Below are 15,766 nucleotides of genomic sequence, written 5' to 3' on the forward strand. Positions count from 1 at the left end.
CTGCATGAAGGAAATTGTATGAATGCAGATAAATAATTTTTGTGTTTATATTTGAGGGAAGTCTAAGATGGTGAGTATATAAAGGTATTTATTTTATTTAATAATGGCCTGAGTGATGTAACAATAATTTGTTGTGATTTGATATTGCTCACAGAAAATGATAAATGGTGTCAGTAGGGGTCTTTGTATCAAGTGATACTGATGCAAACAGTTAGCTGAGGATTGCTTTAATGTCCCCTAGAACATACAAAATGTATTTTAAACTTCTTTAAATTTAGTGGTGGTGAGCCCAAAAGAGTTTTTTTCTCTCATAAAAAGTAATTTAATAATGACTTTAATAATAATATAATAGCAGCAGTGATTTATTCTTATAAATAATGTATGTGCTGTCAAACTTTACTTTTCTTTCACAGATTTTTAATATGTGTAATAGTTATAGTTATTATAAGGAATGCACTGATCAAGAATTTCATGAGGTTCTCAAACAGATTTTTCATAGTCTACTATGCCAACCCTCTAGCAAAGTAAGCCCAAAAGACTGCACTCTCTTAAAACCACAGGCAACATCTGAAAGAATGCCAACTTGTTTGAGTGTGGATGCATGCATATGCACCTTTGGAAAATAAACTGTTTTGGATTTTTTTCCAATGCTGAGATCATACACCCTTAATGCTGCTCAGTCCTGCCCTGGACTGATGAAAAGAATGAAGATCTATGTCTCTATTAAAGTGTTTTAGAAGTGAAAGCCTAAAGAAAGTCTTTTTCTAAAGAAAGCTAGATCCTACCTCCTGCGCTGTCCATTTATGGATATGTTAATGCCCATCTTCTCCCTCTGCCTGTAGGACATGATTTCAGCTGTGATCACACCCTGCAGTCACTTTTTCCATGCTGGTTGCCTGAAGAAGTGGCTCTACGTACAGGAGACATGCCCTTTGTGCCACAGTCAGCTGAAAGGTTTGCCCCAATCTGGCCCTCCAGCCCAGGATGTGCCTGCACAGTCGGAAGGAGCTCTGAATGAGCCTCCTCAGCCTGAGGCCTGTCTCCAGGAGGCTCAGTCAGAAGTATCAGCTCAGGCCTCAGGCTCTGAGCTCTTAGCTGATGTGGAAGGTGGAGGGGAAGGGAAAGCCTTGTTGCCCCATGCTAACAGTGGGGCCCTGTCCACTGGGTAATGCCTGTTTGTTCCTGGCCCTTAGACCAGCCACATCCTGTGATGTCACACTCACCTTACACAATGAAAGTGAATATGTCTGATATAAGCTTCACTGGGTAGCTTTGTTACCCACTGGGTGTTGTACCTCTTGCTGTAGGAGCTATATGCCCATCAGACATCCTTACAATCAAATCCTTGAAAGCTGTCCTTTGTATCTGCAAACCTGTTGTCCGCTGCTGTTTCTTGCTTTCATTTACTCCCATCCCTGTGCATTATGGAGGCAGTTTGGTAACAGGAATGCCTAAGTTAAATGAGGGTACGTTTAACCCATATATGCTTACCATCTTCAGCCTTCAAAACTACACCACCTCCATGCCAGCCCACTACCTAAATCCCCCCTGCCACCCACAAGACTGCAAAACCGAGAGGTCTAGACCTTACCAACCTGAATGTGATCATGTGACCCTTAAAGTCAGCGCTTTGGTGCTCTGTAAGCACCCAGCATGTATTTGCAAGCACGCTTTAAGCATCCTCAAGGCAGATTTTTTTCCCCCAGTTATTAATATTTATTTGTCTTTAGATATATATATGTATATGCCACTGCATTTGCACTAATGTAACATAAAGCAATGCTCCAAAGTTGTCTTGTCAGGTACCAAATATTTTGGTGTGTATGCATTGAAACAAGTCATAGATACGACATATAGCTGTGTACAAATGTTTGTGTAAAAAGGTTTTGATATGCAAAAGTACAGTGTTACGCAGCACCAGGACTTGAATGAAGTGGCCCGAAGCTTGAATGAGCACTTTAGTGACCTCTAGTGGTAAGAGTGGGAAAAGCTGAAGGCCACGGATAATGGACTGGTGCCACTAGATGATCAAACTCCCTGTCATCAGTATTATAAATTGGCATTTATTGCATTTGTGAGCATGACTACATTTAACAATGTATGAGCGAACTTGGCAAATGCCACTTTTTATTTATTTGTTTTTCAACTTAATGAATTTTCACACATTTACGCAAAGAATGTTTTCAATATATTTTGCCATTTGAAATCTAACTTTCAGAATGGAGAGCCTGAACCTTGCATCATTCTGATTTTGTTCTCTTGTTTGCTATTTTACTACATGAACATGTGAAATGATGTCCTGAGAACGCTGACTACTGTTTGACTTGCAGCTGAGCTCAGATAAATATGCCTGAGGTTTGATATTACTGAACCTGAATATCAGAATAAATCAAAACCTACCGTACTAAACTGTTTCTGTGGTCAGCTGTCATTATGCGTCCCTCAGACAGACGTTTCAAAGTATAACAAGACCTCGAGGACACTTCAAGCCACATGTATGATGGATTGAGCAGAAGAACACACCACCCACCCACACAGGCAAGTATTACACCTGAGCGGTGAGGTAATGTTAGACTGCTGAAACCATCAAAACCATCTGAAGGAGAGAATCAGACAGGATATATGCACTCATTTCCTGCCCTGACCAGTTTCCATCTTTTAAACAGCAGGGAATCTCTCTCTCTCTCTCTCTCTCTCTCCCTTCAGTCTTCTTCAAACACTAAATTAAAATCAGTACAAAAATATACTAAAATAGACCTGAATGACATCATCCGACCACCTGAATATAGTGCATACAGTGCAGGATATGTCTACTGTCTTCTCCATGCAGCACTTGTATGAGAGCATGTGTATAAAGGGGTGCAAGTGTGCATGGGAGCAGGCCAAGTTAGTGTATGAGGCTAGGCTTCCTGTGTGACTGCTTAAACTCCCTTTAGTGTTAGGGGCAGGAAGAGAGAATGGAGGAAACATTAGCGAATCAAAGAGAGTTCCCTTTTCACCCTGCTCCATCCTTCTGATCAAAGGTAGCCTTAAACTTTGACCTCTGTGAAAATATGTAAAAAGAAAGAAAAAGACCAACAAAGCACTCTCTCAGTCTGAGTAGGACCCACATTCCCCACGTCTGTTTTTTTCTCACGGAACTTGCATATAAATTATGTTGTCTTCACAGTCTGAGGTCCATTTCTGGTGGAGGTAATTTCTCTCTCCCTTCCTCCCTCCCTCTGAGTTCTGTTCAAAATAGCTTTACTGGCATGACTGTATCAAGTACATTATTATTGCTAAAGCATGGCTTACAAGGTTTGAGAGTTTCAGAAGAAGAAAACTATTAGAAACAGGGTAGTAACTAGGATCAAACTTTTAGTGAGGTCCATTTTGCAGAAAAGTGACCTAATTCACATTAAAGTCACCGTCCCACTTAGTCCTTACCCCTTACCCCACGCCTAGGGGCAGGGTGCACAGGTTTTTGCTGCGATAAAAGTGTAGGGCGGAGTGTTGGGGCCACACGGCCCTCCAAGCAGAAGTTTTTCAGAGGCGCACTCCAAATGTGAGGAAAAACAGAAAAACCGGCAAGATGGCTGCGCAAGTAACCATAGAAACCCACAAATGTACGTATTTTCTGGGTTAAAACCCATTGTTTTAACGCAGTTTACTGTCGTTTCAATGTATTGTGGTCCTTAATACTAGTAGTATTGATGTCTCAGCAGCTAGCTTGGTAGATTTCAGGACGATTCTAACAAGAAGCCAGCTCTTCCGTTCTGTGAAGGCATATAGTTCCCTAAATGTAACTAAAGCCCAGCAGCCAGGAATTTTACCGCTCATCTGCAGGGTCGCCTACAGAGCACCGCTATCAACCTGTTAAAGAAGTAGTGCTCTTTTTTGAGGCTTGTCGCACTTCTTAGGGGAAGAGTTCCACCACTGTCCCTTGTAACTCAGTTTCAAGGGGCAAGGTAACACTCGAAAACAAGGGGAACGGGCCTTTATTTCATAAAACCCTTCAAAAAGTACAGAGGTCTTAACATCGCCGCGCTAGTGCTATACGGCAGTGATTTGAAGTATCTTGGGTCTAACAGGGTTTGCGTTTACTTTAACCCGTGGTTGTGTTCTGAATATAGTCATTTTTCAGACTTGGACACGAGAACAAAGCGCTGCTGTAAGACAAAACGGTTTTTGACCCACTGACTACGTTCCGCATAAAGTACCGTGTCAGTTTTCCAGGAAAGAACGGTAAGCTCGCGGTTATTAACTATTAACATCTGTTTAAAGTATATTCACCTCGTCACTCATTGATGTCTAAGTCACGTCCGCTCACATATTACTGGATAAAAAAATCTCTAAATAAACAGCTTCAGGAACTTCGCTGGCTGAAACTGTGCTGCGATTCCACCAGCGACCACAAGACGGCACTATGGTATTATCACCACTCCACTCCTTTGGTTTCCACTTGAACTTGATTTTTCCCGTCAGCATTTTTCCCTTTTTTGAGAAGAAAATCTTGAGGCAGTGTTTGTTTGACAGTTTAATTTTTTTTTTTTTTTTACATGTGAACAATTCCTCGGCTAGTTTGCTCTACGCGATATAAAATATAAATTAAAAAAGACAAGTTTGGGTTTTCTCCCTTCAAAGCGTGGTTTAGTTTAAAGAGGAGGAAAAGAACCGAATAGCCGTTTATATCGGTGTAATTTTAAACTGTATAACTGTACTGTTAGCAGACTTTGCACTTTGCCAGATGTAAATAAATTAAAAAGATAGATAGACAGACCAACCGACCGACCGTACACTTGACCACTTCGCCACTTGACCACTCATGACTACTCAGAATGAGCCCTTGTTTTCTGGGGACGGGGTTATAAAGCCTCGTCGTCCTCAGCACGTAGACTCTTCTGCTGAACACTGAATATTTTGTTATCGCTGAAGCTTGAGGTTTGAACACGTTATTCCACTCTTTGATAAAATAAGTTTTATTATTATTAGTAGTAGTAATTATTTTCATTGTATTATTTTATTTTTGTATTGTATTATTTTTATGAGGTACATGTATCCGTATAATGTTCAATACGTCGCGTATTTATATTCCCATCTGTTTTCTAAATTAAATTGAACTGAACGTTGTCAGATCATTCTTTATCAGTTTCATTTAAAGCACCATTAAGAATCACACCAGCCTAAATAATATATAAAAATATTAATTCAGTCAGCAATCCGGGATGCATCAAATTATTTGATGCGTCCAAGGGAAGTTCGTGTGGTAAAGGGGCGTTTTATCAACACATAGGTTTTTATTTTGTAAAAGCTATCGGCTGAGAGAGAAAGAGAGAGATAGAGAGAGAGAGAGAGAGAGAGAGAGAGAGAGAGAGAGAGAGAAGTAGCCACAGCCGACCACAGTCTGACACATTCTGAGATTTTCATGAAGGCTAATATTCAACCTATCTGATTCGCGTAATTCCTGCACCGTATTTCCATAATAAAACACACGCACACTCGTCAGGCTGTTTTAGGTTAGGCTGTTTTCTTTCACTGCAGTGTAAGTGTACCTAAATAATGCTGTCTACACTAAACACATCATGACCTTTACATCAATAACCAAAACTATTTTGGGCTTCAATTCTTGTTTGAAATAACTTCTAATGAGCTGAACCAGCTCCCCCACAACGTCTACGTGTTTACGTGATGCTTCTGTATCACACTGGGGACGTTTGACTCCAGTAATCAGCGAAATGCATCGTCAGACACACGAGTGCAAACAGACTGAGAGACAGAGAGACCAGTTCTACTGCTACTTCTTTTCTGAAGTAGAATCAGCTGGTGTATGTGTGTGTATGTGTGTGTGTGTGTGTGTATGTGTGTATGCCTGTGTATGTGTGTGTATGTGTCTATGCCTGTGTATATGTGTGTATATGTGTGTGTATGCCTGTGTGTATGTGTGTGTATGTGTGTATGCCTGTGTATATGTGTGTGCATGTGTGTATGTGTGTGTGTATATGTGTGTGTATGTGTGTATGCCTGTGTATATGTGTGTGTATGCCTGTGTATATGTGTGTGTGTGTATGTGTGTATATGTGTGTGTATACCTGTGTATATGTGTGTGTATGTGTGTGTGTATGTGTGTGTATGTGTGTGTATACCTGTGTATATGTGTGTGTATGTGTGTGTATGTGTGTGTATGCCTGTGTATGTGTGTATATGTGCAGAACTGTAAATGGCAAATTGACGCTGGGGTTTCACAGATCAGTCTTCTGGTGGCCTCAGTAGAGGAGAAGTAGCCAAACCACAAACCTTTGGTTCTGAAAAATCTCTCATATTTGCTCTTCAAACAAGATCTAATTCCAGGTATTTTCAGTTTGCTACATCATATATGCTCGTCTTATATCGTCAGTGATGCTGAATGTGTGAACCCTGAGTTCATCATCGCGTTTAATTTCTTCTTTCTAATTAACATGGCGGAAAGATGAGCTTTTTAACAAACATTAGCCAGTAGCCTATTTATCACTCAGCAGAACTGAACTGTAATGGACACCTGTGACCAAAATATAATTCTTTGTCACAAACATTTTTTTTCTTGAAGCTGCATTTCACTTTTGTAAACCTTCAACTTTCAGCGTGGATAACTGGCAAATAAAACAGTCACTGTTTCCAGTGTTAGTTATACTGAGCTCTTCTTCGGCGATATTTTTATCGATTTATCCCATATTTTAAAACCAATTAATTATATAAATTCTCATTCGTCTGTAAGTTCAGCGTCTGTGTGACACTTTTAATTTGAAGTGTCCTGACAGGAATTTTTTTTTTCATTAAACGGATAAATTCATCACCTGTTTACATTTTGCTGTCTTTACAGGTGAAATAATGTAAAACCGAATTTCAGAGAAGTATAAATAGGCTTGGTTTTATTAATTTGGTAATCATTTAGTCCCCGTGGGCGGAGAACAAAAAATGTTAGTGTTAGTATCTGGAAGAGCCAGTAAAGCTAGCAGGATCATCACCCTCTCTCCTCTAACTAGACTGTAACTTCTCGCGGTTTTGCTCTCCAAACACGCCGTTTCACTAAGTGGAGAAAACGAGCTGTGACACGTAATTACGTGTTATACTTTCCCCAACCTTTTTCGCACAGCTTCTTCTGATTGGCTGGTAGTAGCCGGCCTCCTGCACATGATTGGCCAGTAGTCCATTAGGGTTGTGTTTTCTTTCACCACCGGTTTTCGGTTCTACCCTGCGCAACGATTGGCTGCTCGTTCTTACTGTAGGCGGACTGCTTGAGAGCATGGACCACTATCCAATCATAGCGCAGGATGCCGCCTTAAGAGGCGGGGCTTTTTCGGAATGCGGGTGAGAAAAGAAAACGAGCACGCGGTGTTGGACTCCGTGGTTGAGTGCTCCACTAATAGAAGTGAGGGGCTTGCCTGTGTTGTGTTTTTTTTTTTGGATGGAGGGGGGCGTCTACTGCGCACACACGATCCATCCCTCTTCCCTTTGGGGCTTAGTTTGCTTGTGTTTCGTTCCCACAGCAAGCCACATCGGATTCCTCTGGGAAAGAGCACAAATCAGTCCCGTTTGAACACGGGGAACAGCGCGGGATCCGCCGCCACGAGGGTCTCCACCTCTCCTTTTACCTGATTTAACACCGCTCATTCATTTTGATTTGATCAGAGCATAAGCAAAAAAGAAAGAAAAAGGCAAATAAAGGGGAAAAAGGAAGGCTGTGGATAATGACATTTGATCTAGCCCACAGCAAAGGCTGCCGTTGATCCCGTTGTTTCTTAAAGTGACATTAGACTTTTTTTCTGAGCTCTGTTTTCTAGACTGAAAGAGCCATCAGTGAAGATCTGACTGCATCGCTGCACGCGGCTCCCAAAACGTGGATGCTGACAGCTCGCGCTACCTCTCGCACGTTACTTCTTTCTTTTCTTTTCTTTTCTTTTTTTCTTTTTTAAAATTTGCTGTTTCGGAGAGGAAGCGAGACAGCACGGAGAAGCTCGGAGACTCCACCTGCCCTCCCGTAGACTTCTAGTCTCGTCTTTTACGGAGCGATCACAAAAAAGAGAGAAGGGGAGTTGAGGCACGGAGCTGGAAGAAGAAGAAGAAAAAGAAGAAGAAGAAGAAGAAGAAGAAGAAGAAGAAGAAGAAGTAACGGGGAGAAAAGTCCGCGTTCATGTTCGGGATTCAGGAGAGTATTCAGAGGAGCGGGAGCAGCATGAAGGAGGAGCCGATGGGCGGCGGCATGAACGCGGTCAGAACGTGGATGCAGGGCGCCGGAGTGCTGGACGCAGCCACAGCCGCTCAGAGGTGAGGAGGACCGGCATCAGCCTGCACATCACAGCGCCTCTCACCATCCAGACACCCGCCACATCCTCACACTCAGCAGATAAAGACAGCCGGCTGGCTGGTTTAGCCTTATTTGAGTTCCTCCTTATTTTAGATCGAAGTTTTAATGTGGACTAAGAGCAAGAGTTTTACACTGAAAGCTTTCAGGCTATGAAAATTAAATAAGCCACGCTAGCACTGTTTTATTTACTAGAAAAGGACAAATAACATTTCAGCAGACACTAAAAATACAAAGAAAATGTGTAGATTTACAAGACTTTTCGATTCGAGTTTTCTTTAAATGCAGAGTGTGTGTGATGTACATTAAATCAATCAAACAGACTTGATTTATAGAGTAAGTAAACCGATCTACAGCAAAAGAAAAGTATATATATATATATATATATATATATATACATTACATTATATATATATACATTATATTATATATACACATTATATATATTATATATATACATTACATTGTATAAACATGAAATTATTACTGTTTATATATGTGTGTGTATATATATATATATGTGTGTGTGTGTGTGTGTGTGTAATTATTTATGAATACATAAATTATATGATATTTAATATATTTTATGTGTTTTAAAATAATTAGTTTACTTTATACAGACTTTTCATTTTTTGCAAACTTACATTTGTTATTACAGATATTATTATTATTTGATATTTACAGATTGAAAATTGGAAAATAAAATTGACACAAACCAAATTCAGATAAATGTAAAGAGGGAAAACTCCTGATTCTGATTTCTTGTAAAAGTGTGAAATAGGACATGTAAATCAGCATGATCCTCCAGTGTCCTGCAGTGTTAATGAGTGTTTGTGTGTGTGTGGCCGCAGTGGAGTGGGTCTGGCCCGGGCTCACTTTGAGAAGCAGCCGCCCTCCAACCTGCGCAAATCCAACTTCTTCCACTTCGTTCTGGCTCTGTACGACAGACAGGGGCAGCCTGTGGAGATCGAGAGGACCTCGTTCGTGGGATTTGTGGAGAAAGAAAAGGCAAGTGACGTTTCGGCCGAGTGTTACCAGCTGCCCCCCCCCCGAAGGCCCAGCTGCTTTTTACCAAGAGTTTTCCCCAAATCACTCATCAATTTATTACTTAAACTTTTCACTTCCGTTCATTTCATTGAAAATATTAAGATGGTTAAACTGTTCAAACTAAATTATGGTATAAAAGCCCAGGAGCAGCGCTGAGTCTCAGTCTGATCCCTCTTTGCTGGGGTTTTGCTGTCAGAGCTGTAATCTGACTCTGCTGGCTGTATGAATGATTCAATACTCGAGTGCGGGGCAGTTTTTTAAAATATATAAACGCTGTTTCAGCTGCTCTCCAAACAAGGTCCCGCTTTTCTCTGGATGTCAGAGCAGCTCGTGTCCCAGAGCGGACTGAGAGTAGAACCCACATCACCTCCTCATCATCTTCTCTTTCCTACTCTTCCTCTCGTTTCCCCGCAGATTCCCACCGCTCTCTCCGACTAACCTCAGTGTTATGGTCTCTGAACTGTCCCGTGAAGGCCTGACAGTCACTAGTTCACAGTGAGCGCCGTTAGAAACAGAAGCGCTCGTTCAGCAGACAGTAGTTTCAGTAACGTGTCTCTCTTTGTTCAGGTATATCAAACTCTCACAAGCTAGGCAGTGATTGTGACTAAACTGTTAAGCGGGCTTGTCTGAAATCAGCCGAGCTGTTTCGCTTTTCTCTGTCCACAGCTGCAGCAGCGGAGCGTAATGTGGACATTTATTTTTTTTTTGTAGGAACCGACCGGAGAAAAGACAAACAACGGGATCCACTACAAACTACAGCTTCTCTACAGCAACGGTGAGAGCGAGCACATCCGTGTGATAGTGCTTTAAATTATATTATCTATCTATCTATCTATCTATCTATCTATCTATCTATCTATCTATCTATCTATCTATCTATCTACACACACACACACACACACACACACACACCAGCAGCAGATGAGAGGCAGAAATAAGAAATTAGAGTAAATGATAAATATATCACACTGTGGAATATTTAAATGTGCAGTTGTTTACAATCAGTTCTAAAATTGTGTACATTTGCAATCTAAAGGTTATTATTATCATTATTATTGATATTATTATTATTGTTGTTGTTGCTGTTGTTTTTTACATTGTTGCCGGTATAATGATCATAATTAATAACAGTACATTATTATTATTATTATTATTATTATTATTATTATTATTATTATTATTATTATTCAGTCTAGACTGTTAGCTTAACTGATGAACTCTTAAACTGTCAAATTAGCGGCCCAAAATGCTTTAGCGTCTCGCGCTGCTAAAAAGTTTACATTATTAATAAAACGCTTCAGTCGCATTTCGCGTATAAAAGCGTGTACAAAAGCGTTATCAGCTCTATTTCCCACGTAGAGCTGTTCTGTAAAATCCTATGAGGAGTTTGAGCTGAGAGCTGCTGCTGCTGAAGTTTCCGCCGCTGTTTCTCTGTCACACTGAAGCTATTTCAATATTTAAAGCGTCTCTGTTTCCTGTTTATGATCCTGAATTAGTTTATTTAAATCAGTCATCCCTTGAGCCCTGCGCTCTGCTGTCCCTGCTTACTGATTTTAAGCACAGATTTTACCCCTTTGCTCTGTTTTGGTTCTTACTCTTAAACGCTACATTGCAGTTAGTTTTTTATTTGAAAACAAAGAAAGTGAAAGAGACTCAGAACAGCAGAACAGCTGTGACCCATGCAGTTTACTGACTTAGTGATCCAGTATCCACAGCATGTATAAAAGCTATTGAGTGTGTTTGTGTGTTTTGTTTGTTTGTATTTTTCTGGTCTACCTTTCTCCTGAACTTGGGTCAGTTATTGTAACATTATTTTATGAACTGACATTATGAAGTCCAATAAATTTAGGCAAGAGAACACCTAAAAAATTAAATAAAGTTACATGTGGATTAGGTTTGGGTTTGATTTTACTCACAAGACCTCATCACTTTTCCTTACTGCAGGTATCAGGACAGAGCAAGACTTTTATGTACGGTTGATTGACTCCATGACTAAACAGGTAAGGCTTTATATACCTTTGAAAAATGACTGCCAGAGTGACTGTTGGAAATAGATGAAGTAGGAGGAAAAATCAGCCATGTGTGTGGTGTGATATGTATGCTATCTTTCCCCCTAGTAAGTTTGGGGCTGTGCTGTATAGTGTACCTTAGGGGCGCGGGGAACTAATAGTGTTTAAATATGACATCCTCTCTCTGGGAAAGCGTTTAAGATGACTGATGCTTAAATGTGTGCGCGCATGTGTGTATTTACTTCTGACATTCAGCTACTGAAACAGTAGTGTTGGAGGTGTAGTGTGTGTGAGCAGGGTATTTGTGTATCTATTAGTATGTGTATTATTAGTGTTTATTATTAGTGTACTATTGGTGTTTATTCATGATTAGCCATTTCATTGTCACTTTTAATATGGATTCTCAAAGCTTGCTGTATTCTTTGCTGTGGAGTGTGCTCAGGGTCTCAGGGTCTCAGGGGCCAGTGAAGGCAGCCTTTCAATTGTACAAGCTTCATGCCCTCTATCAGCGACATCTCAAAAGTGTGCATTCTGCTGGAAATCAGAGCAGCCAGGCAAAGCGAGGCCCTAAACCACTAACAGCTGAGTGTGCTTTAGGACGGCCCATGTTTCACAACGTATTTAGGCAAGAGGATTTCTCTGTTATTTTTCCATCCGATCGCTGTGGGACTCTGTGTGATAGGTTTGTCTTCCGTTCCTGTTGGCCGGCATGTTGTGGTTTTTCCAGAATCTGAAAAGCCAGCTGGGTTTGGAGGCTCAAATGTATAAAAGTGAATTATTAGAACCACACTGCTTAGATTGTGCCAATTACATTAACAGGAGAAAAATGACAATAAGAAATCCGCTGTGATGCATGAAAAAGGAAAGATGTTAAAATCCTTTAAACCTTAAGGGCACGTATGTAGGCCTGCAGTTCATTGTAACTGTGTAATGTACAAAATATTGTCACAGTAATAGCTGAATAATTCATAGAAGTTACTGGATAACAAGTCTTAAGGTTAAGAACTAAGTCTAGGGTTCAAGAGATTAAGTCACTGCTTCTTAAGATATGGTAAATATTTCTGTAACTCTGCCATTCTACACTCTTCTAAATAATACTAATACTTGTGTCTAATTTATATAGCACTTTTCATTTTCATGATAAAATTTCTAAGAGCATTACACATTAACATTGGAGAAATGAAAACATTATGCTCTACATGAAAACAACAGTGCAATTAATAGGATGAGAAGAAGAATCATGTTACTTTCAGGCATATGCTAGCCAAAGGAAATATGCATTTTAAGTTTAAAACCACCTATGGAGCTTGCATTTCTAATATTCTTTAGAATGCTATTCCAGAGTTTAGGAGCTATGTATGAAAATGATCTTACACTAACTGAGGTGTAAGTTAGTTTACAGTAACCCTGCCTTAACTGGGCAAAGTGGTCTGGATGGACTATAAAGATGCAACAGATCAGTAAAATATGCTGGAGTTGAACCATTATGAGCTGTAAAAGTCGTAAGGAAGAACTTGTCAATACAGAACTTAACAGGACTGGAGTAATATGCTCAAATGTTTGAGCAAGTTTTACATTCCACTACATTCTGAACTAGTGATACATTATGAAAGCATTCATTAATTTAGTAATAATTAGTATCTTGTAGGGTGAGCATATGTCTTATTTTGGACATGTTTCTCAAGTAATAATCCTTGGAGCGTCACAAATAATAAACATCCAGTGTTACATCAGAGTCTTTAACTGTAGCTTTTGGTTTCATTGAGAAACTATAAGGGTCAAGGATAAAATCTGCACCCTTATTTCAGACATGGGACCAACAACAGTGCTTCTGTTTAATCTGAGTTTAGCAGGAGAAAGTTTGTAGTCATCCAGGCTTTCATATCTTTTTGACAGTCTTCCATTATGTGTCACTGCATCACTGAATCTGGCTGGATTGAAACATATAAGTAAAACAGAGGCTCCTTAATGGTTCTTAGCTTGAATGTGTAGTTCTACAAAAAAAAATCCCTCAATTAGTAAAGCTTCCTCATATTACGTGGAGATTCTATCTAAACTTTAAAATGAGTTTCCGTATCTCATTGCCAAAATAATATAATGCCATCCATTCAAAGGTTCTGCAGGGAACCAAAAGTTGTTCTTCTGTGGCGTCACTCCAAGTGTAGGTGGTGTGTCAAGGCTAGAGGTGCAAGTTAAATGTGTGAAGGTGTCAGGTAATTAGAAGGTGTTAGTAGTGTGCAATATCATAGTCCAGTGGAGCTCTCAAGGAATAACATTCTGAACATTCAGCAAATCCTGAATGATCAATATGCCAACAACTGTATATGTGTATGTATGAGTCCTACAGCTCTTTGTCATTTAACATTTTTTTGCTCTGAAAATTTATATTTATATTTCTTTATCATATCATTCCTGATTGCAACTTAATCACTACAGGCACATGTTACTTAGACGCCCTAATGTATGTTCATAAGCCATAATAGAAGGTTCCCATGCTATGCTACAGTCTTAATAGAAGGTTTGGTAATGTTGTCGTTCAGCTATGTTGAGGTGGCGGGTTCAAATCCACAGAATTCCTTAGTTGTGCTAAGTGTGTGTGCACAAAGTCTTTGGAGGTGTGTGTGTGTGTGTGTGTGCGTGCGATATTCTATGAAGCTGATAATGCTGTTGATGCCTGCCACTATGCAGGGCTATTGGGCTGTGTGTGAGGGAGGCAGATTTATGCACGTGGGTGAAAGGCAGGGGCGTGACGCCAGAGGAGTAAATACAGTGGCTGGAGGACAGACCCACTGCACACTTTTTCAAAGCACCACCTCAATAAAAAGCCATTTATCTTGCCACCTCTGCCCCCCCTATGAGCGCATATTTTACCTTTTGATTTACAGACTATTTCTGTGGACCCAGCAAAGGGTGCTGCAGTACCTGTTAATGATGTTGCAGACAGTGAAAGAGAGAGTGAGAGCGAGAGAGAGCAGTTTGGCATCTGAGTGGACACGCTGGCATAATATAGCACTGCTCTGCACTCCCTGAGTTGTGGTGGCTCATGTCCCTCGGGTACCATTCGCAACAAAGAGCCTTTCACTACATTTCCCAGCATACCTTTCTTTAAACTGAATCTCACCAACTTCGTGGTTTCACATACAATTGCATTTAATTTCTATCAGTTCAGATCAGTACTGTCAGTACAGTACAGTACAGCTGGTACTTGCAAAAATGTTTCTTTTTGTTTGCAGGGCCTGTGAGTGAGCACACAGTTCAACTTATCCCTCTTATACTTACATAACTTACATAATAGTTGTAGAATAGTTACTGAATAATTTATAGTAGTACCTGAATGAATGGTAAGCCTTAATATAAATGGCTGTATAATATGCCATGTACCAGTATGAAATAATTTGGTCGAATAGATACTTAGCAACAGTTGGTACCTAATAATTCATCATATTACTAAATAAGAAGTCTTAAGATTACAACCTGCATAATATATCTAAAGAGTTAAATCCTAAGCCAGAATTAGTGTGGTCATATAGGTACTATATACTACTAAGGGGCTAAGCTCATTTTGCACAGCTCTATCCAGACCACACTGTGGTAAGAAACCCAGACTGAGGAACACTCACAACGTGTTTAAGATTTCCCATTAAAAGGCCATAACTCGGTACAGAAGGACTACAGAAGCGGCCCTGGCAAGGCTGGCTTTGGCCCAGCGGTGCGCCACTGTTACAGAGCAGGTTTATGGAGTTGTTCGACACACACTTCTCATTAGCACTGGGGGAGTCTGCGCTGAGAACTCACTTACTGGCAACGTGGAGAGAGAGTGTGTAGACCGCATGTGGGAGTTGGGCAACAGCCTGTGTGGGGGGAAAGAGTGATATGACAGAGGAAGTGAAAAGGAGGAAGTGATGATAGAATATAAATTAAGCATAGGATAGTTCACTAAGCAAAGTACTGCACTCCCACATGAATAAAATACATTGCTTTGACTTAATTTTTCAATGTCTCTTCATTTAGCTTCTATCTAGTTGCATGTTAAATATGTTTACTTACTTCTAGTAGTAATTGTGAGGTCATTACAGTACTGGGCAAAAGTCAGAGACCACCCTTCATTTATTTAATTTCCAGCCAAAACAGCCTTATTCCTTTTTAAGGGTTATGTCTAAGGATATTAGATATGATAGTCTGTTTGCCTATGGAAGTCAAAGGAAAACAAATGAAACAGATAAACAGTACTTTCATCTTTGAGACACAAGTAAAATCAAGCCCGACTATACAAGTGTTTCTGTTTGTCTTTGTACTGTGAGAAGACAACTCAACTATGTGGGTCTGAAAGGATGTGTAGCTGTCAAGAGGCTGTTACAGAGGAATGGAAACAGACAGGAAAATGGAATATTTT

The 15,766-nt window shown here is 40.1% G+C and overlaps 2 protein-coding genes across 9 annotated transcripts in view; both read left to right on the forward strand.

Moving 5' to 3' along the window:
* rnf145a (ring finger protein 145a) overlaps positions 1-2,409 on the forward strand; it is a 34,019-nt gene extending 31,610 nt beyond the window's left edge. The window contains exon 11 of the mRNA XM_017698402.2: positions 843-2,409. Coding sequence (XP_017553891.1) covers positions 843-1,169 — 327 coding nt within the window. The 3' untranslated portion in view covers positions 1,170-2,409. The remainder of the gene's footprint in view (positions 1-842) is intronic.
* A 5,737-nt stretch (positions 2,410-8,146) lies between these two features.
* ebf1a (EBF transcription factor 1a) overlaps positions 8,147-15,766 on the forward strand; it is a 158,740-nt gene continuing 151,120 nt past the window's right edge. For all 8 annotated transcript variants that reach the window (XM_037540614.1, XM_037540615.1, XM_037540616.1 and 5 more), the window contains exons 1-4: positions 8,147-8,280; positions 9,169-9,325; positions 10,076-10,139; positions 11,309-11,364. In XM_037540614.1, coding sequence (XP_037396511.1) covers positions 8,147-8,280; positions 9,169-9,325; positions 10,076-10,139; positions 11,309-11,364 — 411 coding nt within the window. The remainder of the gene's footprint in view (positions 8,281-9,168; positions 9,326-10,075; positions 10,140-11,308; positions 11,365-15,766) is intronic.

Source organism: Pygocentrus nattereri, chromosome 8 (genome assembly GCF_015220715.1).
Source record: "Pygocentrus nattereri isolate fPygNat1 chromosome 8, fPygNat1.pri, whole genome shotgun sequence".
NCBI classification, from domain to species: domain Eukaryota; kingdom Metazoa; phylum Chordata; class Actinopteri; order Characiformes; family Serrasalmidae; genus Pygocentrus; species Pygocentrus nattereri.